Here is a 25,759-nt window from a genome sequence, read left to right as displayed (position 1 = left end):
AGGAAGGAAAGGAAGGAAGGAAGGAAGAAAGGAAAGAAAGGAAGGAAGGAAGAAAGAAGGAAAGAAGGAACGAAAGAAAGGAAGGAAGGAAGGAGAGAGAGAGAGAGAAAGAGAGACGGAAGGAAGGAAAGAAAAAAAGAAAGAAAGAGAGAGAGAGAGAGAGAAGGGAAAGGGGAAGGGGAAGGGGAAGGGAAGGGAGAGAAATGTGGAACAATGTGTTAACTCCACATCTTACTGCAGAGGTAAGAGGACTCTGTGCCATCCTAGCTGGGCGTGGTGGCTCACGCCTGTAACCCCAGCACTTTGGGAGGCCAAGGCGGGCAGAGCAACTGAGGTCAGGAGTTTGAGACCAGCTGGCCAACATGGTGAAACCCCGTCTCTACTAAGAAACACAAAAATACAAAAAATACAAAAATACAAAAATTAGCCGGGCATGGTGGCATGCACCTGTAATCTGAGCTACTCAGGAGGCTGAGGCAGGAGAATCGCTTGAACCCGAGAGGTGGAGGTTGCAGTGAGCTGAGATCGCACCATTGCACTCCAGCCTGGGTGACAGTGCGAGACTCCATCTTGTAAAAAAAAAAAAAAAGAAAGAAAGAAAGAAAGAAAAAGAGGACTCCGTGCCATCCTTAGGTGTACTTTCATTTTGGAGGAAGAGGGAGGAAGGACACGGTGAGGGGCACCTGGTCTCTTCCTGAAAGCCAGTGAAGCAGAGTATGATTATGTCTTAACCTTAAGTCTGGATAAAGTATCTTAAAGAGAGAATAGATTTGGGCGCCCTAAATCTCCCATTTCTGTCCCACTCCTGAGCTCTAAAAAGGTTGTGTCTGTGTGTATTTTCTTCTACCTTTGTTTACATCGAAGTAATATGTATGTGCTAAATGTGCATTATGGACCACAGGCTGCTAATGAAAATCAGCTGTCTCTAAATAACTTCACCAGAACCCAATCCAACCAACCTTAAACCAATGCCTGGAGGCCACCATTTTCAACTATGTTAGCTGTTCCTTTGTTGGGTTACGTCCATATGTCTGATTAATGCTGCTAATCCTTGATTTATCAATTTATCAATCTAGATGTTAAATCTTGCCTTTCTTTTTTGGCACATGCATATTTAGCACTTACATTTCCCACAGGTGAACACCCATACTCCATACTTTTTCTCTCCTCAGCCTCACAATAAATTTGCCTCATAATTTGTGGTTAAATCAATAATCAGCATCAAAATAGTTTGCTGCAAAGCCAAATAGCATGCTATGTTCATCAATTCCAAAAAGTACATTTTTTTAACTTTGTAACATCTCTGAAATTTGGATGTGTTTTACAACTTACAGCTTGCTTTTTAATAAGCAACAATTTTTTCCTCTTAAATAATGATATGTTTTGCTATTAATGGTAACTTAAATTCAGTAAAATATGCTAGGTATGGAAGCCTTTTCTTTCCAGTCCTTTTTTCTGGTTTTTCCTGGGTTAATATATCTCGAAGCTGAATACTGAATTTTCCCAAATTTTTCCCAGATGTAGTAAGTCATTCTCTGTGTTTAAACAAGTGCTTTTTCTTATAACAGACAATACAAAAGTTATTTTTCCAAGGGACACACCACCCCGGGTGCCATCTTTTCTTCTCCCATCTGCACTGGTTACCACCTAAGCCTCCTCTCCATCCACCCACCAATGACACACCTCTCAACCTTCCTTGAGTTGAAGCCCCTGTTTCTTTCTTGAACACTCTGCCATTTTGCAGCAACATTTAACACTTCTCAGCTAAGAATGCATGGAGACACTTTCTGAGTCTTGTCTGAAAATGTCTATATGCCACATTTACATGTAACTGCCAATTTAGCTAAGCACAGAATTTGATTAAAAATAATTTTCCTGCAGAATTTTAAAGACTTCTTTGTCTTCTATCATCCAGAACTACCACTCTGATTCTCATTCTTCTGCACAAGGCATTTATTTTTCTCTCTGGAAGCCCCTGGGGTCTCTTTAACACCGACGTTCTGAACTTTTTAATATGATGTGCCTTGGTGTGGATTTTCTTGCACCGATTGTGTTGGACACTTGGGGGTACTTTCAGTCTGTAGCTTCTTATCTTTCCAGTCCAGTCTAATTCATCTTTGCTTAGGATTTCTTTGATAATTTCTTCTCTTCTCATTTCTTGTTTTTCCTTATAGAGCTCCTATTTGTCAAATAATGGTCTTCTTGAGTTGATCTTCTAACTGCCTTATCGTTTTCCTCTCTTGCTTTCCATCTGTTGTCTTTTTCTTTTCCTTCTTTTTTTGAGACGGAGTCTCACTGTCGCCCAGGCTGGAGTGCAGTGGCACAATTTTGGCTCACTGTAACCTCCACCTCCCAGGTTCAAGCAATTCTCATGCCTTAACCTCCCGAGTAGCTGGAATTATAGGAACATGACACCACACCTGGCTAATTTTTGTATTTTTAGGGAGACGGGGTTTCACCACATTGGCCAGGCTGGTCTCGAACTCCTGAACTCAAATGATCCGCCCGCCTCAGCCTCCTAAAGTGCTGGGATTACAGGCGTGAGCCACTGTGTCCGGCTCCATCTGCTGTCTTTTTTGTTCTACTTCCTGGTTGATTTCATTGACATTATCTTCCAAACCTTCTACTGAGTTTTTTATTTCAGCTATCACATGTGTAATTTCCAAGCTCTCATTCCTATTCTTAGGTTGTTCTTTTCTCTTCATTGCATCTTGCACTTGTTTTATGAATGCGATAACTCATTTCTCTGAGGATTTTAGAGCTTTTTTTCCCCACGTACTCTGATTTCGGTCTGTTTCCTCTGTGTGCGCGTGTGGTTAAGTTTGTGTGACTTGGTGCCTGTCATACATGTGAAAGGTTTTCCTCAGCTGTCTGATGTTCCCTGACTATTCATATTCAAGAGAGAAGTAAATATCTGAATAGGAAACTCAGAGAGCATGCTCCAGGCTTCACTGAGAGGAGGACTTTGCTCTAGGGCAATTGGAGGAGGAACCAGCCATGTTGCACTCTCAGATGGAAGTATCTAGAGGCCCCTTCTCTGAGATTATTCAGTGTCTTCTCCTCTGTCCTTCCTGGGTGGTATCATCCGCAGCATTCCAGGAATTGGAGGGGAGCAGGCTACAGGCAGGACTGCCCGCAGCAAGCAGGACTGCCCGCAGCAAGCAGGGCTCCTGGCCTAAGCCCCATGCTTCACAAAAACCCATGCTTTAAAGCACCTTCTTGTAAATTTCCTCCTCAAGTCTCCCCTCAGGACTGGCCAGAAACAGTCAGACCCCCAGGAATGCTAAGGGCAGGTGGTGGTGTCCAGCTAAAGTGCCCTAGGCCCAGGATAGGTTCTACATGAGCCTGACTCCCTGTTTCTTTCCTTCAGGGTGCTCTCTGATCATCTCCCTTATCAAGGGATCGAGCAGATGTCCCAAAGAACTCCAGGATTCCTATTTATGAAGTCATCCTGGGCCCCAGTGTGGGGGTCCTGGTTCCAGAAGGGTGGCCTAGCAAACAGATGAATCCTGCTGGCCAGCACAGTATTTTTAGCACAGGATCACATGAGATTGGGTCACCAGAATAGTGCTAAAAGGCTGGTTTTATGTGACTCAGATTTTTAATATAAACAAAGACTGCAAAGGGAAATATTTGCCAGCTCTGTACACCCTAGGGGCAACCCTGGCTGCAGGTCCCACCATTCAGAGTTCACACCTCCCCTTAATCTCCCCATTTCCCTCCTGTTCCCTTTACTCTGCCTGATACCCCAACACCCCAATGTTTCCCTTTCAACTTTCCCTCTTCTTCTGGCCAGAGGGAGGGAGGTGGGAGCCCGGAAAAAACATGAAAAAGTATTCGGTGAACAATTAGAAGAAGTCACTTACCTTCTTTAGCCCTTAATTCCCAGCTCTTAGAGAGTGGGTCATAAGGAAGTCAGAATTTTGTCTATTTTTAGCATTAAAAAATTAATCATTGAATTGGAGAAAAGTCCCCAGTCTATGTCATGTCAGAAGGAACAAAAATCTTGTCATTTTTAAAACAACGGAGTAAAAATGCACAGTTATCTCTTTTTATCTGCTTGTTGATCCATTGAAATATACCAAAGGACCCCCCCTTGACCCACTGGGGTCTTCCAGGCAGAAGCAGGTCTCAGAGAAAATACAGTCAAGGCCTGTCAGAGCCAGAGGGACGTCAACTGCGTGCTGCCACTGCCTTGTGCAGATAAGGAACGTATCCATTTGCTCAGGCCGCCATAACGAAGTACCACAGATTGAGGGGGCTTAAAAACGACAGAACTCTGTTTCCTCAATCATGGCAGCTACAATCCAAAGTCAAGGTGTGGCAGGGTTGGCTTCATGCTGAGGACCTTTTCCTTGGCTGGCTGCCTTCTTGCTGCGTCACTCACAGCCTTCCCTCTGAGTGTGTGCCCGTCTGTGTCCAAATCTCCCTTTTTAGAAGGACAGCAGTCATATTGGAGTAGGGTCTAACCCACTCAATCTCATTTTAACTTAATTACCTGTGTACATACCTTACCTCCAAATATAGTTACATTCTGAGGTCCCAGGCATTAGGACTTCAACATACGGATTTTAGCGGGGACATAACTCAGCCCATAACAAGCAGATAGGAGCCCAGGAAATGACTGGCATACAGTGGAAAAGTGTATGACTGCTATATGGCAGATAAGTGGCCCTTAGCTACCTCAGATTACAATGCAATGGTCCTACTTCAACTGGCTGTGACTAACAGGAAGCAGCAAGTTAAATGGTAGGGCCACATTCAATCAGTTCTTCTTCACCTGGAGAGTAGGACACCACCCAGGGAACCAGAGGCCTACAGCAACCGCCCATCTCAGAGGAAAATGACTGGTCATTTACTGTGATAAAGGCAAGCTCTTCACAAGGATGGGGATGACAAAGGAAAACATTTTGCAACTACAAATAAACAGCATTACATGTGGTCTTGCTAAAATAACGCTCAAAGCTGAAATTGCCTAAAAATTCTCATTGTTGTTGCAACTGTCAGAATTCTCTGACCCATTGGATACCACTGAAAGAAAAGTCCATTTTTCTGAGGTTTGGCAGCCAGAAGGCCAGATATGAAAACACTCCCCTTCTCCCTAGGAATTAATCGCCTTGCTCTGGCTGCCCAAAGCCCTCTGAGCTGTCCAGCTTATTCAATCTCCATTCTCTTCATAACCCATCAGTAACAGCACACCGCAGGAACCCACAGAGGCCAGGGTCTGCCACAGTCCTGTGGAAAATGTCATCAAGACAAATGCCTTTTCTGGAAGATGAAAAAAATTTTACAAATCCCAAGCCCCCTAAGCAACTGAACAGACCTTTTCTTGGCCAAGGGGACCCCCGAGAAACTTTAAAAATTGAGTTCACAGCCATGATGGGAGAGGAGGTCAGACTTGCCTCTGTAACCACCCATTAGGCTTTCTTCCCTAAGGATTAAACAGAAACCAGCTCTTTTGAAAGACTGATCTCAACCAACAGCCTGATGCTGCCCCTCCCTTTTCATGGTTTTGACACAACTGACCAGCCTTCCTTCCTGATAAGAGACCACCAACCAGAGTGGTTCTGGCCAGTCTACAGAGGATGCACCCTAAGGGTCTTCATGCCCTCTGCTTTGCCTTTCGATGTATAGGGCCTAATTGTAATATGTAGACTCAGCTAACCTGGTCAGCATAAACTCCTGTCTCATTCTTCCCTGCCTCAAAGTGCCTGCTACCAGCTTCTGACCAGAAGCTGTGCTTCCCAGCCTCTCTGAATAGCCACCTGCAGGCTGCAGCCCTTTATGAGAAGTAAAGCTCCCCTTTCCAAATTTATGAACCTCATCATTTTTCAGGTGATAAAGGCCTCCTCATTTTGTTGTTAGTCTGGCCCCAATAACACCACAGTGTTATCATAGGCAGAACCAAGCCTATGCTGTTCATTCCTCCATTGCCAGCTCACAGCACAGGACATAGCAGATATTAGGTGCTCCATAAATGCTGACCAGACAAGTGCATGAGTTATCAATCAGGTAAAGAGAAGACAGCATTTGTGATGATCCCCAGGAGGGACTGGGTATACCACATCGTGTTGTTTTGTTGGCATCAGCCTTGCCTGGAGACGTTTTGGTAAAGTTTAAACTTTACAAGAGAAAATTGAGCAGTAGAAAATTTTCCCGGCCGGGCGCGGTGGCTCAAGCCTGTAATCCCAGTACTTTGGGAGGCCGAGATGGGCGGATCACGAGGTCAGGAGATCGAGACCATCCTGGCTAACATGGTGAAACCCCATCTCTACTAAAAATACAAAAAAAAAAAAAAACTAGCCGGGCGAGGTGGCGGGCGCCTGTAGTCCCAGCTACTCGGGAGGCTGAGGCAGGAGAATGGCGTGAACCCGGGAGGCGGAGCTTGCAGTGAGCAGAGATTGCGCCACTGCACTCCAGTCTGGGTGACAGAGCGAGACTCCGCCTCAAAAAAAAAAGAAAAAAAAAGAAAAAAAAGAAAATTTTCCCACCACTTTTAATCTTATTGGAAATAAAGCAGTAATCGATTCTAAAGTTGTATAGGAGTTCATTAAGTGGCCAAAATGAACTGCAAACTTAAAGGAGAAAAAAAAAAGAGCGTGGCCTTGAATAGAAAATGGAAAAAAAAATAAACAACTGAACAGTATCAACCACATCTGTTCCTTAAGAATAAAACTGGGAAGAGGTAGGGGTGGGAGGAGGGAGGGAGATTGCAAGCAGAGAAGGAAGGTCACAGGACCCCGGGTGGAAGGAGAGCACAGGATGTTTATTGAGCCCTGTGCTGTGGTCTTGAACAGAAGGAGAAATGTCCAGAAGCAATTTTAGGAGTTAAGAAAGCATGGGGGAAATAAATGCAAATTTTATCTGGCCTCAGGATCTCCTTTGTTCTAAAGGAACACTTTTATACGCACGTAAATTACATTCAAATGGCACCAGCCACAGCAGAATGGTTTTTAAAAACTGGTTTCCAGCTGTCTCCATCTTCAGAGTTCCCTGTGTAACCCAATACAAAGATTCCGGGATTTTTTTTTCCATTTTCAGAATGCAGTTGTCATTATTACCTTTTCCATGACCTGGAGAAGTAGCAGAACCTGCCTACATCCTCAACATGAGCTGCCGAAAGTGAGCCCAGCCCATCTCTCTCCATCACCCAGCTTCTCACCCAAGCTGTCACCTCTCCTCAAGCCTCCACCTATCTCCCTTCTCTGTGGGGTAAAAATCCCTCAGTGGAGCCAGTCTAAGCACTTTCTCCTTCCTGCAAACCTCATGGTTTTGCAGGAAGCTCCCCATGGTGGGAGGGTACTGCCATCTCCCCATCTCCCAGCCTGGGACTTGGATGCCTTTGCTCTTTGCTTTCCCTCATCCCAACATCTAATTGATGCCAAGCCCTATTGATTTCACCACCACCATTTTGCTATATCCATCCCTTTCTCTCCTTCCTCATTGTCATAGATTTTGTCCAGACCCTCGCTCATTGGCCTTGACCATTGCAAAAATCTCCTAACTAGTCTCCTTGCCTGAAAACTCATCACTTGAATCACATCATTGCCATCAGTTGTGCTCCTAAAACTTGATCTGACCACACCCTTCTTTGTATCAAGATCTTGCTTTGCCCACAGAGTAAAGTCCACCCCCTTAAAGTAGCATTTAAGAGCTCCACACCCTACCTCCTTTCCAGGCTTATGTCTGGCTCCATCCATCATGAAATTTTTATCTCTCCCTCCAGCAGACCGTTCATCATTCTACAGCTCTCCTTTCTGTCTCTTGTGCTTGCTCATGCCCAGACCTCTAAAGTTACTCCTTTGCCCTCCATTATACCCCCCGGGGTGTGGTTGGGACTAAGCGTTGCTCATGGAGTTGTCTCTCTCTCCCCTGGCACCCTGCAAGCTTTTGAGAGCCTGTAGTTTATTTCTCCCCTCCTCCCCCACAGCAAACAGCCTCCCCTTACATTCTCAGGAAAAAAGAAAGTATTAAATGAAGGTTGTTGGTATATTCCTACAAGCAAAACTCAGAATGTTAGAACCTTACTGTTGAAAGACACAATAAAAATCTCACTTTGGGAAGTTGAGATGGGTGGACTGCTTGAGCTCAGAAATTCCAGATGAGCCTGGGCAACATGGTGAAACCCCATCGCTACAAAAATTACAAAAATTAGCCAGGCATGGTGGTGCATGCCTGTAGTCCCAGCTACTTGGGAGGCTGAAGTGGAAGGATGGCTTGAGTCCAAGAGACGGAGGTTGCAGTGAGCTGAGATTGCATCACTGCACTCTGGCCAGGGTGACAGAGTCGGACTCTATGTGGAAAAAAAAAAGGAAGGAAGGAAGGAAAGGAGGGAGGAAGGTAGGAGGGAAGGAAGGTTGGTTATCTAAGCCAATCTCTAACCCATGCATAAATTGCTTGGTGAAGCTGTTTTTGGTTGTCTACTGCTGAATAACAAATACCAGAAAATTCAGTGGTCTAAGGCCGGGCATGGTGACTCACGCCTGTAATCTCAGCACTTTGGGAGGCTGAGGCAGACAGATCAAGACTATCCTGGCTAACACGGTGAAATCCCATCTCTACTAAAAATACAAAAAATTAGCCGGGCATGGTGGCAGGTGCCTGTAGTCCCCAGCTACTCAGGAGGCTTAGGCAGGAGAATGGCATGAACCCCGGGAGGCAGAGTGTCTGCAGTGAGCGGAGATTGCGCCACTGCACTCCAGCCTGGGCAACAAAGCAAGACTCAGTCTCAAAAAAAAAAAAAATTAGCCAGGCATGGTGGCAGGCACCTGTAGTCCCAGCTACTCGAGAGGCTGAGGCAGGAGAATGGCATGATCCCGGGAGGTGGAGCTTGCAGTGAGCCAAGATTGCATCACTGCACTCCAGCCTGGGTGACAGAGTGAAACTCCGTCTCAAAAAAAAAGAAAATTCAGTGGTCTAAAACAACTACCATTTATTTGTGTATGATTCTGCAGGTTAATAATTCAGGAAGGGCTTGGTTGGATGGTTCTTCTGCACCATGTGGTATCAGTTGAGGTCAATCACTTGGTTGGGGTCATTCACTGGAATGGGCTGGCAGAACCAAGGCTTCGCTCATGTGTCTGGTGCATCAGTGCCCCTCCATGTAGCCTCTTCCTCTCTGCATGGCTAGCTTGGGTTTCCCTACATTATGTAGTCTAGGGTAGTAGGGATTCTTATAGGACAGCTTCCAAAAGTGAGCATCACAAGAGAGGGAAAAGTAGAAACTGCAGCTCTCTTATAGTCTTTCCTCAAAAGTTATATCAGTCCGGGCGCAGTGGCTCATGCCTATAATCCCAAATCTTTGGGAGGCTGAGGCAGGCAGATCACTTGAGGTCAGGAGTTTGAGACCAACTTGGCTGACATGGTGAAACCTGTCTCTACTAAAAATACAAAAAATAGCTGGTGTGTGAGTGTGCACCTGTAATCACGGCGACCTGGGAGGCTGAAGCAGGAGAATCACTTGAACCCAGGAGGCAGAGGTTTCAGTGAGCCGAGATCATGCCACTGCACTCCAGCCTGGGCAACAGAGTGAGACTCCATCTCGGATTAAAAAATAAAAAAGTTGTATCAGTCATTACTACTGCATTCTACACATCACAGCTAGTCATAAGGCTGGCGCAGCCAAAAGGGGAGGGGGACTGGATCCCACCTCTCAAAGGGAGGAGGGGCAAACAATTTGCCACACATCCCACTTAACCTACCACAGAAACCTTTCAGATCATGTTTCAGCCTAGGCTTACCTATTTCCTGTGATGAAGAGTTCCACACTGCAAAAGGGCAGTGCACTTACAGGCAGAGCGAACAGAAAATACCTCTGCTCATGAACCTGGACGATTCAACTGCACAGTGCTTGTTCAATTGTTGCTAACACTGCCCTAATGAGCCTCTCCAAGGCATTTCTGAGGCTCTTCAAAATGAAGACATACCAAATCAGGATCACTATTTCTAATAAAGTTTAAACATTCACATTTAGCAAATTAATATTTGAACCAAAACAAACATAACAGTCATAACCTTCCTTGGCAATAACATCCACAGCCTATGGTTGAGACCCTCAGTGAACCTGAGAGTCTGGCCACATGGCCCTAGTGATCCTTCATGAGCCCCAGCATAGAACATCCCACAATTTCTCACCCACTCTGTCTCTCAGGTTCTCAAGGAGACCACTGAGCAGAAAACCTCCACTCATACCTTAATCCCTTCATGATCTCCTCGTGAGCTGAGCCCCAGGACTCCAGCTCCACAGAGCCACTCTTCCAGTATTTGGAGCTCAGCCCCCATCTGGGGAAGAGGAAGGCCAGAAATTAGAGCAGGTGCTCTCATGGTTAGGAAAGAGATAAAAATAATTGCTTTTCTTCCCCAGCAGACTTAAATAATCATATGCAAAACCCAGCAACATAAACGAAGTATCTCTCCACTGTGGGCTGGATTTGAAACACTATCATGGAGTTATTGTTCACTTCAATAAGTGTGATAATGACTTTTGTGGCTGTGGAGGAAAATGTCCTTCTTCATAGGAGATGCATGCTGAACTTCTTAGGTTTTGATCAGGAATCTGCAAACTAAGGCTCCCAGGGCTGGAGTGCAGTGGCTCAGTCTCCACTCACTGCAACCTCTGCTTCCCGGGTTCAAGCGATTCTCCTGCCTCAGCCTCATGAGTAGCTGGGATTACAGGCCTGGCTAATTTTTGTATTTTTAGTATTTTGTATTTTTAGTAGTTTCACCATGTCAACTCCTGACCTCAAGTGATCCACCCGCCTCAGCCTCCCAAAGTGCTGGGATTACAGGTGTGAGCCCAGGTGTGAGCCACCGTGCCCAGCCCATATCCTTTTGTTTCTATATTGTCGGTAGCTGCTATTGTGCTACAACAGCAGAGTTGAGTAGTTGTGTGACAGAGACAGCTGGCTCCCAAAGCCTAAAATATTTACTATCTGGGCCTTTACAGAAAATAGTTTGCCAACCCCTGGGTTAGAGTATCATCATCCATGACTTCCATTAAAATTGTTTAGTAAAACAATAGCAACAACAAAGTGTATATGAGTGTGAGTAGATAAATATTCTCCATTTAAATTCACTAATTATTAACATTTTACCACACTTGCCCGAGAGAGGAGGCAAATGTGTTAAAATGTTAATATTGGTGAATGTAAACGGAGAATATGTGAGTATTCATTTTGTTTTTTCTTTCAACTTTTCTTCATGTTTGAAATTTTAAAAAAATAAAATGTGTGGAGGGTACATACTGTTTCCAAATACTGTTTTCCACATTATACTCCATTTAAAAAACTCACAGGAGGTCAAGCTCGGTGGCTCATGCCTGTAATCCCAGCACTTTGGGAGGCCAAGGTAGGTGGATCATTTGGGGTCTGGAGTTCGAGACCAGCCTGACCAACATGGTGAAAGCCCATCTCTACTAAAGATACAAAAATTAACTGGGCGTGGTGGTGGGTGCCTGCAATCCCAGCTACTTGAGAGGCTGAGGCAGGAGAATCACTTGAACCTGGGAGGTGGAGGTTGCAGCAAGCCGAGATTGCACCACCGTACTCTAGCCTGGGTGACAAGAGAGAAACTCCATCTCAAACAAATTAATTAATTAATTAATTAATAATAAAAACTCAGGAAAATCTGCTAAAAAATTTACAACTCATGGGAAAATAAAACAAAGAGAATAATAACACTCATGGTGGATCACTAGGGCCATCTGGCCAGACTCTCAGGTTCACTGAGGGTCTCAACCACAGGCTGTGGATCCAAATATATAACTAGCAAGTGCAATCGGTTTAAAAATAATGGGTACAATCTCATTCACAATAGCAACAACAAATATTAAACCTAAAGTTTAACTAAAAAAGAAATGTATAGCTAGGCATGATGGCTCACACCTATAATCCCAGCACTTTGGGAGGCCAAGGTAGGTGGTTGGCTTGAGCTCAGGAGTTCAAGACCAGCTGGGCAACATGGTGAAATCCTGTCTCTACAAAAAATACAAAAAATAGTTGAGTGTGATGATGGTGCATGCCTGCAGTTCCAGCTACTTGGGAGACTGAGGTGAGAGGATCACTTGAGCCCAGACAGGGGTTACAGTGAGCTGAGATTGTGCCACTGCACTCCAGCCTGGGCAACAGAGTGAGACCCTATCTCAAAGAAAAATAGCATTTAAAGAAAATAAATTTTACCAAGGTCCAAAAAGTAGAAGCATATAGGTATATAGATAAAAGTTATTGAAAAAGTTTGGGATTAGATGGTCAGCACCTTTAAAGGTGTTTTTAAAAATTAGCAAAGACAAAAAGAAGCTTTGAATAACATATCATACTTCTGAACAAGAAGATTCAATGATTCAGTAGTGTAAAAGTGTCCATTTTTCACAAAGACAGCTATAAATTGATGCAATTCTAATGAAAGTCACCGAGGTCTTTGTTGTTAAGAGGGTGGGAGATAATGACAAAGTAATTCAAGTTTCCCTGGCAGAAAAAAAAAAAATGGGTGAGATTAGCCAAGGACATTTTGGAAATGAAGAGTAATGGTAGGGTTCTTACCTTAACAGATGTTAAAATTTATTTTAAAGCTACAATAATTAAACAATTAAGTCTGGCTCAGGAATAATAAATCAGAGAAGAAAAATCCACAAAAAGGCCCACAAGTAAGTAAAAAGTAAGAATCCAATCAAGGCAGCAACTCAAATGAGAAGGGAAAAGACAGATTACATAACAAATAATATGGGAACTACTGGCTCACCATTTGGAAGAAAATAAAGTAAGAGCCCTCTATTACAACACCCTCCAAAGTGAAGGAAAACTAGTTGGAGAGAAATAAAATCAGGAAAGATATATAAACAATGTAGATTTTTAAAAGCTTGTGATGTCACAGATCCTTCTAAGCATGAAGCAAATAATGAAAAAAAAAACTAGACTGATAGATTTAGCCAATTAAAAGTTTAATCCTATGTACATCTGAAAATACTGAAACCAAATTTAAGAAAAAAACACACTGATGAAAATATTTGCAACATACATGATTTGAAAAGGCCAACGTTGGCCAGGCATGGTGGCTCATGCCTGTAATCCCAGCACTTTGGGAGGCTGAGGCAGGCAGATCACAAGGTCAGGAGTTTGAGAACAGCCTGGCCAACCTGGTGAAATCCTGTCTCTACTAAAAATACAAAAATTAGCCGGGCATGGTGGCACACGCCTGTGCTCCCAGTTACTTGGGAGGCTGAGGCAGAAGAATCACTTGAAACCGGGAGGCAGAGGTTGCAGTGAGCCAAGATTGTGCCATTGCACTCCAGCCTGGGCAACAAAGCAAGACTCCGTCACAAAAAAAAAAAGAAGAGAAAGAAAGAAAAGGCCAATGTCCTCACTATCTAATTAGTATGGGGGCAAAACAAAGTTTTAAAATTTTTTAAATGGGAAAATGCAATGAGTATATTGACAACTGCATGACTCTCTGCACACAGGTAACAACTCCATCAAACTCTGGCCATGGCTTCTAGCAGTATAAGGTCATGTCCCTAGGATGACTCTAGACCTCCATTAAAAAACTCAATGTTGACCGGGGTGTGGTGGCTCACACCTGTAATCAAGCACTTTGGGAGGCTGAGGTGGGTGGATCATGAGGTCAGGAGATCGAGACCATCCTGGCTAACACAGTGAAACCCCGTCTCTACTAAAAATACAAAAAATTAGCTGGGTGTGATGGCAGGCGCCTATAGTCCCAGCTACTGGGGAGGCTGAGGTGGGAGAATGGCGTGAACCTGGTAGGCGGAGCTTGCAGTGCTGTGAGTGGAGACCGGGCCACTGCACTCCAGCCTGGGTGACAGAACGAGACTCCGTCTCAAAAAAAAACAAAAAAACTCAATGTTACCAGAAAACCTACTATTTGCTCTAACCAGCACCTGTCAATAGACCAATAACTCCTTATCCTAGACCACAAAATGTGACTATATCATCTCCTTGAATCCTCATAAATATTTCCAGAAGAGTGTTGTTATTACCTGAATATTACGAACAAGGCCTCATTTCTGGACCAGTGGCTTGGGATGCAAAAGTCCCCAGTTCTGATCCTGACTCTATCCCTAACCACTACTACCTGTGAACTTGGCCAAGTCTCTTCTGTCTGACCCTCAGTTTCCTCATCTGTAAAATAAGAAGTGGATTGGCCCAAATGGTGTGTCAAGGTCCTTCCTGCTCAGACATGACAGATTTCTATTCTCATAAAACACCCAGTACCAACCAATGGCCAAGGATTGATCCAAACCAGAGGCCAGTCCCAGTGATCTCAGGGCTAATCAGTTGGCCGCACACAGGGGCCCTATGCACTGGCCCACCTTGAATTCCTCCTGGATGCGTTCCTCCAAGACTTTGGCCGCCTTGCGGTCTTCCATCTCCACTTTCCACTTCTCCGCCAAGATCCGGGCTTTCTCGTTGGCCAGAGCATCCCGGAACTTCTTGGTGATCTCTGCCTCCTTCTGTCTCCTACCAAGAGAGCACCACAGGTATAAGCTTGTGTGAAAAACTGAAGGGCCACATGACAATAGAACTTGAAATGAAAACAATGAGCAATTTTTCCTTGGTCTATCAGAATTCAATGTTGGCAAAGATGGGGAGAAACAGGCAGTCTCAAGCATGGGAGTGTAAATCAGCACAATTGTTCTGGAAGCCAGGAAAACTATGCTAGAAACCCCGTTTCCTAGATTTTCTACACTCACTCAAGTGTACAAGGATGCATGTACATCAGGCATGGTAGTGCGTGCCTGTAATCCCAACATTTTGGGAGGCAGTGGCATGAGGATCACTTGAAGCCAGTTCAAGCCCAGCCTGGGCAACATAGTGAGACACCATCTCTACTAAAAATTTTAAAAATTAGCCATGTCTGGTGGCATGCACCTGTGTCCCAGATACTCAAGAGGCTGAGGAGGGAGGATCACTTGAGCCCAGGAGATCAAGGTTGCAGTGAGCCTTGATCATGACACTGCACTCCAGCCTGGGAAACAAAGTGAGACCCTGTCTCAAAAAAACAAAACAAAATGATAAATAAATAATAAATTTATAAGTAAATAAAACAAAGATGCATGTAAAAGATGCTTGTCAGAGGATTTTTATAATATAAAAAATGGTGAACAATCCAAATGTCCATCAATAAGACCAATAAGTTAGGTTTCTCATATCAGATAATAAATACCTGTACCATATAGTAATCTTAAGTTGCATTTTGGATCTATAATTCAATTTGTCAAGGTGTGAATAGAACAATTTACAAAGCATGTATTAACTAAACATTCACTGTGGTTACCTTGGGGGGGTGGGTGTGAATTGTTCTTTATTTTCTATAGTTTTCAGTGTTGTTTACATGATTTTAGAATTTCTCAATTAAAATACCATCATTAAGGCCAGGCGTGGTGGCTCACGCCTGTAATCCCAGCACTTTGGGAGGCCGAGGCGGGTGGATCACCTGAGGTCAGGAGTTTGAGACCAGCCTGGCCAACATGATGAAACTCTGTCTCTACTAAAATACAAGAATTAGCCGTGTATGGGGCTAAGCATAGCTTCTATGCCCAGGCCCCACCCAACACCCCATAGCACCCCTCACCAGAGCTCCTCAGCTTCCCTCTGTGCCTGCAGCCGTGCCCTCTCTGCAATCAGCTCCTCAGAGATCGCTTCGTAGGGCTTGTCACCAGGGCCTTCTCCCATGATCCAGACCCAGACCTCGCCATCTGCCCCTAGGAGCCATTGGATGTGCTTGTCACTCGCTGCTTCACAATAGAAGGAAGAAGAAACAGGTTTGATTTCCAATCAGTAAGGAATGACCTAAGCTGCCAAGTGGTACACAACCATCACATCATGCTACAGAACACTGTCATCTACAAAAAGAATGCCAGTGAGACACTGGCCTGCTGGCAGGTCCACAACCATCTCCACTCCCTATTCCTCTAGAGAGAAATGCAACAGCCACACCAGCCTGCAGGGGTGGGCGTCTAAGACTGAGCTCTCTTTCTATCTCCAGCAGAGAGAATGTACAGTGAAAAGGAGGCCGAGGATGACTAGCTCCAATTTACTCCTAACCTCCCGGCCCCGGCAGTGATATCTTTTAGGTTAACTGCTTTTGCTTACCTCCGCACATAGGCCGAGCTAACAATGGGAGGAATTTAGTGTATAGTTTAAAGCATGGATGATAATAGCCCCTCCCCAAAACGAAGCCCTCAGGAGACAAAGAGAGTGTACACACAAGTAACAATGTCATGTTAAAAATTTATAGGAGCATTGTGACCTGATTAAGGACAAAGAAGTTTACTGCTGCCACCCAGATGTCCATAGTCATTACTCACCCTTCCATCTCAACCCCCCACCTCTTCCCCCTTCCCTTAACATAAAAGAAATCCAAAATTCATATTAGCTTAGGAGGTTCTTTAGGACACTAGTTGCCATCTTCTCGGTTTGCTGGGTCTCCGAAATAAAGTTGCTTTCCTTGCCCCACACCTTGTCTCTCAACTTATTGGCTGTGTGTTGTGAGCAGTACAAGCTTTGGACTTTGCTACAAGAACATCAAGGGACATTGCAGCACTCTCTGAAGGAAGAAACTTGTGTCACTCCCTGGCCAAGGCAGTTAGGAGATAGTGGGCCCGCTCTGCACTCTCTCCTTCATGTCCACTGGCTAGAAACAAGGAATCAGGTGGTGGAGTGAGATGACGCACCCTGGGGCCCTGAGTCTCCCTGGCCCACAAGAGACTGTAACACTAGCAAGAAATAAGCATGTGTTAAATTCAGCCACTGCGATTTCTCAGTTTGCCTATTGCAGCAGATTCCACTGATTACAGGACTAAAACGAAAATATATCCCAGAAGCAGGGTGCTGCGGAAACAGAAATATAAACTGTGTTACTGCCTTAGCAGTTGGGTGGTGAGTGATATTTAACAGGCTAGAGATCCATGTTATGCAGCAGCAAAACATTCAGTTAAAAAGCTAGACACTGTAACTTAAAAGGCAGACGCCATGCTTTCTGAACTTTTCATTCTAAGGGAGGAGGTTGAAAAATAGAACATGAGGAATAAGTGTTGGTTGCTAGTGACTGTGTTTGGCAAGATGTTAAGAGAAAGAAACGAATTCAAGAAAGAACTGAGTGCTTTGCAAGCTGAAATGAAAAGGGAATAGAGCAAATACAGAAATTTGAGATGTTGTAGGATTGGAAAAAGCATCTCATCATATAGCAGGACCCACATTGCAAGAGATGGGATTTTTAAAGGTTTTGCATGACAGAGCACAGGAAAATTCTAAAGTGAATCAAGTGATGAAGGACACACAGTACCTGCAGGTCAGGCTCTGTGAAGTTCTTGTGGTGACCACGAGGATGTGCTCCATCCACCTTCAACCACAGGGAGCATCACTGACCAAGCCCCGCAACTCCCGTGCCCTTGTGTTTGCCCAAGGCCCTGCTTCCCAGAGGCTGCTCAGCCTTTTATTGAAGATGCCAGGCTCATTCCCAGGAGACGCCCATCTCCTTGCCGAAAGACCGCTTTCCCTGGACTGCACAACTGCCTATAACACCTCCACCCACTGTCCCTTGCCCTCTCCTTCGCTCAAGGTCAAGCTTGCAATGACTCCTTCAGCCTCCTCCAGCTCCCTGCCCTTTTTCTCTTCCAGACATTTCCCTTAATAAAACCTTGCATGATTAATCCCATCCTGTCTCTGCTCCTCAGAGAAACCAGACTGACACAGCCACATTAAGAATGTGATCTCTCATTGCACCACTGCACTCCAGCCTGGGCGACAGAGCGAGACTCTGTCTCAAAAAAAAAACAAAAAACAAAAAACAAAAAAGTGTGATCTCTCACACTTATTTTTAGAAAAAGCTTCAAGGAAGATGTCCTCCAGGTGAAACTGAGAGGCACAAAGGTGAAGGGGCAAAGGAAGAACGTCAAGTTGAGAAATATGTCTAGAAAAGAATTTTAGATGCCGTTACTGGGACATGGAAGCAAACAGAAGCCACCTAAGTTTTTGAGCCTGGATTAAAAAATCTTTGGTTGGTCATGTCTTAAATGGCCCTTGGGCATCCAAGTCTGATGACCAGCAGGCAAGTTGCAAAGGCTTCACTGGTCTAGAGGGTGTGATCCTCAACACTCACTTCAGAGGAGGCCAAGGGGAATTATAGACAAAAAGCCTCATCCAGGCTGGAGTCAATGTTCACTCAAGGAGTTATCTTCACTGCAAGGCAGGGAAACTTCATGGTCCTGACCTGTAGGACTTCAGAAATGCTATAGACTGGAGACTGTGACTTTCACGTTCTCCACTTCTCCAGGTGGCATTTCCTTAGTGGGTATTCTGACCCTGCTCCAGCACTGTGTACAGTTCCTTAGGGGTGACAGGTGTTTAAATGATGTCTCCTCAACACATTCAGACCTGATGGAGACGAGTGCAGAACCCCAAAGACAGTGAACTTTGAGCTGGATGCAGTGACTCGCTGGGACCTGAAGGCGTCCCCTGTAAGAGGTGGTGAGTGTATTTTAGATGCAGGAGAAGAATGAAATGTGTGGATGGCCAGAATGACAATTTAGGACAGTGACAATGCAATGTCCACCACCCCATGTCTCTTCCTCAGCCCACAGATGACTGACTACATTCCTCAGCTTCCCTTCAGTTCTGTGGGGCCATGTGATTGAATTCTAGTCTACGGAATGTCAGGGAAGGGATTTGTTGTGCCATTTTCAGGCTAAGACAGTTAGCAGCTGGTGTGCCTTTTCCACATTCTCACTCTTGTCCACCCAGCTGGAAATAAATGGTGGAATTTCAAGGAAAAAAGCAGCCTGATCCATGAGCCAATGTTTGAAAGCAAGTCACACGGAAGAAATACCCAACCTACATCAAACCGTGAAATAGTTAAATAATAAACCCTCATCATATTAATCTACTGAAATTTCAGGTTTTTCTATATGCGCATGGCAGCAGTTATTCTCCAGATATATATAGGAGTACATTGCTATTTTTAAGTATGTTACAAGCAATATGGTAGTAAAGAAACAGCGATTTAATTGTGACTGATAGAAACAGAGAGGTAATCACTACTTAGAATTATAAAACTTTCAAATTAATAGTGGGTAAAAACAAATGATAAGAGGATTACCAATCCTGCTAAGCAAGGGGAAAAGATAAAGCAACAAAAAATGAGTAGCTATTACAGCAGATACTGCCAATTAACTACCCACCCTCCACGCTTGCCTCACCACAGAACCCCAAGTGGTTCAGGGAGCAGCAGAGATCCCCCGCTCTTTTAGGAAAGGTGAGTTTTGACCCCAGCCTCAAAGGACAAATAACAATTGATCTGGCAGGGCACAGTGGCTCACGCCTGTAAACCCAGCACTTTGGGAGGCCAAAGTGGGCAGATCACCTGAGGTCAGGAGTTCGAGACCAGCTTGGCCAATATGATGAAACCCCATCTCTACTAAAACTACAAAAATTAGCTGGGCATGGTGGTGCATGCCTGTAATCCCAGCTACTTGGGAGGCTGAGATGGGAGAATCGCTTCAACCTAGGAGGCAGAGGTTGCAGTGAGCCAAGATCATGCCACTGCACTCCGGCTTGGACGATAGAGTGAGACTCCATCTCAAAAAAAAAAAAAATTTTTTTTGATCTAATCCCATCAGGTAATATTATTCTCATTGGCAAGTGATTCATCTATGAGTGACAAGATGTCCCCATTTCTGACAAAGAAGATATAGGCAGATGTTCCAGTGAAGGGTTCTTCTTCTGCAAACAAATGGATAAGACTTAGGAGAAACCTCTTCACTCTTCACTCTTTTTGTTTGTTTGTTTTTGTTTTTTTTTTGAGACGGAGTCTGGCTCTGTCGCCCAGGCTGGAGTACAGTGGCATGATCTTGGCTTACTGCAAGCTCTGCTTCCCGGGTTCACACCATTCTCCTGCCTCAGCCTCCCGAGCAGCTGAGACTACAGGCGCCACTACCAGGCTGGGCTAATTTTTTTGTATTTTTAGTAAACACAGGGTTTCACCGTGTTAGCCAGGATGGTCTTGATCTCTTGACATCATGATCCACCCGCCTCGGCCTCCCAAAGTGCTAGGATTACAGGCATGAGCCACCGCGCCTGGCCCACTCTTCACTCTTTTACCCCACCTTCTTCTTCCTGCCAGTAATGAAGCAATGGTTCCTGGAGCCCCTGGAAAACTTTTGCAAGATCACCAAGTATCCCTGAGGATAAAAGCAACATGCTAAGGATGGGGAGGCAAAAGATAGAAGGGAAGGGATACTTGGTGATCTTATCGAGCAGCTAAACTAATATTACCCATTGCAGCACATCTCATCTCCAGATTTCTTGTCATCTGAGAAAAATAAGGAACTTTAAGAAATAAAGTTCTTCAGTTGGGCGTGGTAGTGCATGCCTCTAGTCCCAGCTAGTAGGGAGAGTGAAGCAGGAAGATGCCTTGAGCCCAGGAGCTGGAGACTGCAGTGAGCTGTAATTGCACCACTGCACTCACTCCAGCCTGGGTAAGAGGGCAAGAACATGTCTCTTTAAAAGAAAAAAAAAAAAAAAGGAAAAGAAATAAAGTTCTTCATGGAGATAGAGGATAGAATGATGGTTACCAGAGGCTGGGAAGGGTAATGGGGCTGGTTAATGGGTACAAAAATATAGTTAGATAGTGTGAAAGTGAACTAAAAATGGTCTGAGAAGGACTCTGTTGCTCTCTATTTGAGTCCTTGTGGACGAACCATAACCTAACTTAACAGGTATACAAGATTGAAACCCTAACTTAAGAGTATGAGCCTGTAACAACAGGGGAGTCATGGCCAATCCCAGCACCCATACTTCAGCCACTCATAGACTGCTGAGTGTTCAAACTGTGCTCAAAGAAGGCAAACGCCAACCTGTGACCAATCCACCTGTTTCTGCACCTCACTTCCAATTTCCCTTTTTTTGTCTATAAATTTGGTCTGACCACGAGACATCCCTGGAGTCTCTCTATATTTGCTGTGATTCTGAGTGCTGCCAAATTGGCAAATCATTCATTCCTCAATTAAATTCCTTTAATTTAATTCAGCTGAAGTTTTCTTTTTAACAACAGAACGAATGTTTTTGGTGTAAGACACAAAATTAATGGTTATGTTACTGAAATGGAGAACATGGGAAAAAGAGGCTGGAGATATCAATATCCTGTTTTGGCCAAATTAAGTTTGACATTCTTATTAGACATTCAACAGGCAGTTGAATAAAATAGGATTCAGGGGAAAGGATGAGACTAAGAAATAAACTTTTTGAGTCATCAGTGTACAGATGATATTTAAAGCCAAGGAAATGGATGGAATCAGCTAGACAGTGAGAAGTGGTAGAAAACAGAAGATGCCCAAGGACATTGTCCCAGGAGAGACACTCCAATACTTAAAGAGGAGGAAGACCCAAAGGAGATCTGGAGAGAGAGGCGGCCTGTGAGGCAGGAGAACAAACTGTGAGTGCAGTATCCCAAGCCAGGTGTAGAAACAATTTCAGGAAGCAAGAAGAAAGGAAACTTGCAAGTGCAGCTAATGGGTAGATGAGGTAAGGGCTGAGAATTGGACACTGGATTCAGCAACATGGAGGTCACTGGTGATCCTGACATGAGGGGTTTCCTAAGCCTGTGAAAAAGAAGACTTGGAAACATGAAAACATTTAGAGAAAGATACAAAAGCATATCATTATAACTTTGGGGAAGGGAAGAATTTGTTCTATAAGACATAAAAAGAATAAGCTGCAAGATACAATGTTGATAAATTTGAATACAGATTAAAGTTTAAAATTTCTACACACAAAAAACACATCATAAAGACAATTAAAAATCAAAACACCAAGGGAGGGGCACCAAGATAGCTGAATAGGAACAGCTCCAGCCTCCAGCTCCCAGCGTGAGTGACACAGAAGACGGTTGATTTCTGCATTTCCAACTGAGGTACCAGGTTCATCTCACTGGGGCATGCCAGACAGTCGGTGCAGGACAGTGGGTGCAGCCCAGTGAGTGAGAGCTGAAGCAGGGCGAGGCATCACCTCACCCGGGAAGTGCAAGGGGGAAGAGAATTACTTTTCCTAGCCAAGGGAAACCACGACACACAACACCTGGAAAACCGGGTCACTCCCAACCTAACACTGAGCTTTACCAAGGGTCTTAGCAAATGGCACACCAGGAGATTATATCCCATGCCTGGCTCAGAGGGTCCCACGCCCACAGAGCCTCCCTCATTGCTAGCACAGCAGTCTGAGATCTAACTGCAAGGCAGCAGCAAGGCTGGGAGAGGGGCGCCCGCCATTGCTGAAGCTTAAGTAGGTAAACAAAGCTGCCAGGAATTCTGAACCAGGTGGAGCCCACCATGGCGCAAGGAGGCCTGCCTCCCTCTGTAGACTCCACCTCTGGGGACAGGGCATAGCTAAACAAAAAGCAGCAGAAACCTCTGCAGATGTAAATGTCCCCATCTGACAGCTTTGAAGAGAGTAGTGATTCTCCCAGCAACAGAGGTGAGATCTGAGAACGGACAGGCTGCCTGCTCAAGTGGGTCCCTGATCCCCGAGTAGCCTAACTGGGAGAGCCTAACTGGGAGTAGCCTAACTAGAGTGGATCTCAAGCAAACTCCAACAGACCTGCAGCTGAGGGCCCTGACTGTTAGAAAGAAAACTAACAAACAGAAAGGACATCCACACCAAAATCCCATCTGTACATCACCATCATCAAAGACCAAAGGTAGATAAAACCACAAAGATGGGGAAAAAGCAGTGCAGAAAAGCTCAAAATTCAAAAAATCAGAGCGCCTCTCCCCCTCCAAAGGAACGCAGCTTCTCGCCAGCAATGGAACAAAGCTGGATGGAGAATGACTTTGATGAGTTAAGAGAAGAAGGCTTCAGTCGATCAAACTTCTCAGAGCTAAACGAGGAACAATTAACCCAGCGCAAAGAAACTAAAAACCTTGAAAAAAGATTTGATGAATGGATAACTAGAATAAACAATGCAAAGAAGTCCATAAACGACCTGACAGAGACGAAAACCATGACATGAGCACTACGTGACAAATGCACAAGCTTCAGTAATCAACTCGATCAACTGGAAGAAAGAGTATCAGAGACTGAAAATCAAAGGAAAGAAATGAAGTGAGAAGAAAAGCTTAGAGAAAAAGGAGTAAAAAGAAATGAACAAAGCCTCCAAGAAATATGGGATTATGTGAAAAGACCAAATCTACATCTGATTGGTGTACCTGAAAGTGATGGGAAGAATGGAACCAAGTTGGAAAACACTCTGCAGGATATTATCCAGGAGAACTTCCCCAACCTAGCAAGGCAGGCCAACATTCAAATTCAGGAAATACAGAGGACGCCACAAAGATAATCCTCGAGAAGAGCAATTCCAAGACACATAATTGTCAGATTCACCAAAGTTGAAATAAAGGAAAAAATGTTAAGGGCAGCCACAGAGAAAGGTCAGGTTACCCACAAAGGGAAACCCATCAGACTAACAGCAGATCTCTCAGCAGAAAAATTACAAACCAGAAGACAGTGGGGGCCAATATTCAACATTCTTAAAGAAAAGAATTTTCAACGCAGAATTTCATATCCAGACAAACTAAGCTTCATAAGTGAAGGAGAAATAGAATCCTTTACAGACAAGCAAATGCTGAGAGATTTTGTCACCACCAGGCCTGCCCTACAAGAGCTCCTGAAGGAAGCACTAAATGTGGAAAGGAACAACCGGTACCAATCATTGCAAAAACATGCTAAAATGTAAAGATTATCGATGCTAGGAAGAAACTGCACCAACTAATCAGCAAAATAACCAGCTAACATCATAATGACAGGATCAAATTCAAACATAACAATATTAACCTTAAATGTAAATGGGCTAAGTGGTCCAGTTAAAAGACACAGACTGGCAAATTGGATAGAGTCAAGACCCATCAGTTTGCTGTATTCAGGAGACCCATCTCACGTGCAGAGACACACATAGGCGCAAAATAAAGGGATGGAGGAAGATCTACCAAGCAAATGGAAAACAAAGAAAGGCAGGGGTTGCAATCCTAGTCTCTGATAAAACAGACTTTAAACCAACAAAGATCAAAAGAGACAAAGAAGGCCATTACATAATGGTAAAGGGATCAATTCAACAAGAAGAGCTAACTATCCTAAATATATATGCACCCAATACAGGAGCACCCAGATTCATAAAGCAAGTCCTTAGAGACTTACAAAGAGACTTAGACTCCCACACAATAATAATGGGAGACTTTAACACCCCACTGTCAACATTAGATGGATCAATGAGACAGAAAGTTAACAAGGATATCCAGGAATTGAACTCAACTCTGCACCAAGCAGACCTAATAGACATCTACAGAACTCTCCACCCAAATCAACAGAATATACATTCTTCTCAGCACCACATCGAACTTACTCCAAAATTGACCACGTAGTTGGAAGTAAAGCACTCCTCAGCAAATGTCAAAGAACAGAAATTATAACAAACTGTCTCTCAGACCACAGTGCAATCAAACTAGAACTCAGGACTAAGAAACTCAATCAAAACCGCTCAATTACATGGAAACTGAACAACCTGCTCCTGAATGACTACTGGGTACATAACGAAATGAAGGCAGAAATAAAGATGTTCCTTGAAACCAATGAGAACAAAGATACAACATACCAGACACATTTAAAACAGTGTGTAGAGGGAAATTTATAGCACTAAATGCCCACAAGAGAAAGCAGGAAAGATCTGAAATTGACACCCTAACATCACAACTAAAAGAACTAGAGAAGCAAGAGCAAACACATTCAAAAGCTAGCAGAAGGCAAGAAATAACTAAGATCAGAGCAGAACTGAAGGAGATAGAGACACAAAAAACCCTTCAAAAAATCAATGAATCCAGGAGCTGGTTTTTAGAGAAGATCAACAAAATTGACAGACCACTAGCAAGACTAATAGAGAAGAAAAGACAGAAGAATCAAATAGACGCAATAAAAAATGATAAAGGGGACATCACCACCGACCCCACAGAAATACAAACTACCATCAGAGCATACTATAAACACCTCTACGCAAATAAGCTAGAAAACCTAAAAGAAAGGGATAAATTCCTGGACACATACACTCTCCCAAGACTAAAACAGGAAGAAGTTGCATCCCTGAATAGACCAATAACAGGCTCTGAAATTGAGGCAATAATTAATAGCCTACCAACCAAAAAAAGTCCAGGACCAGATGGATTCACAGCTGAATTCTACCAGAGGTACAAGGAGGAGCTGGTACCATTCCTTCTGAAACTATTGCAATCAATAGAAAAAGAGGGAATCCTCCCTAACTCATTTTATGAGGCCAACATCATCCTAATACCAAAGGCTGGCAGAGACACAACAAAAAAAGAGAATTTTACACCAATATCCCTGATGAACATCGATGCAAAAATCCTCAATAAAATACTGGCAAACCGAATCCAGCAGCATATCAAAAAGCTTATCCACCATGATCAAGTGGGCTTCATCCCTGGGATGCAAGGCTGGTTCAACATACGCAAATCAATAAACATAATCCAGCATATAAACAGAACCAAAGACAAAACCCACATGATTATCTCAATAGACGCAGAAAAGGCCTTTGACAAAATTCAACCACCTTCATGCTAAAAATTCTCAATAAATTCGGTATTGATGGAACGTATCTCAAAATAATAAGAACTATTTATGACAAACCCACAGCCAATATCATACTGAATGGGCAAAAACGAAGTATTCCCCTTAAAAACTGGCACAAG

At 44.0% G+C, this 25,759-nt stretch overlaps 1 protein-coding gene across 4 annotated transcripts in view; it reads right to left on the bottom strand.

The window, feature by feature from the left end:
- SH2D4B (SH2 domain containing 4B) overlaps positions 1–25,759 on the bottom strand; it is a 116,354-nt gene that overhangs the window by 65,083 nt on the left and 25,512 nt on the right. For 3 of the 4 annotated variants that reach the window (XM_033209290.1, XM_033209287.1, XM_033209288.1), the window contains exons 2-3: positions 15,586–15,748; positions 14,324–14,471 (exon numbers count right to left, since the gene is read on the bottom strand). In XM_033209290.1, the coding sequence (XP_033065181.1) occupies positions 14,324–14,471; positions 15,586–15,748 (311 nt within the window). The remainder of the gene's footprint in view (positions 1–14,323; positions 14,472–15,585; positions 15,749–25,759) is intronic. The other variant, XM_033209289.1, reaches the window with a different exon arrangement.

Source organism: Trachypithecus francoisi, unplaced genomic scaffold (assembly GCF_009764315.1).
Source record: "Trachypithecus francoisi isolate TF-2019V2 unplaced genomic scaffold, Tfra_2.0 Lachesis_group9, whole genome shotgun sequence".
In the NCBI taxonomy this organism is placed as follows: domain Eukaryota; kingdom Metazoa; phylum Chordata; class Mammalia; order Primates; family Cercopithecidae; genus Trachypithecus; species Trachypithecus francoisi.
This window is presented reverse-complemented; position numbering and strand designations above follow the sequence as displayed.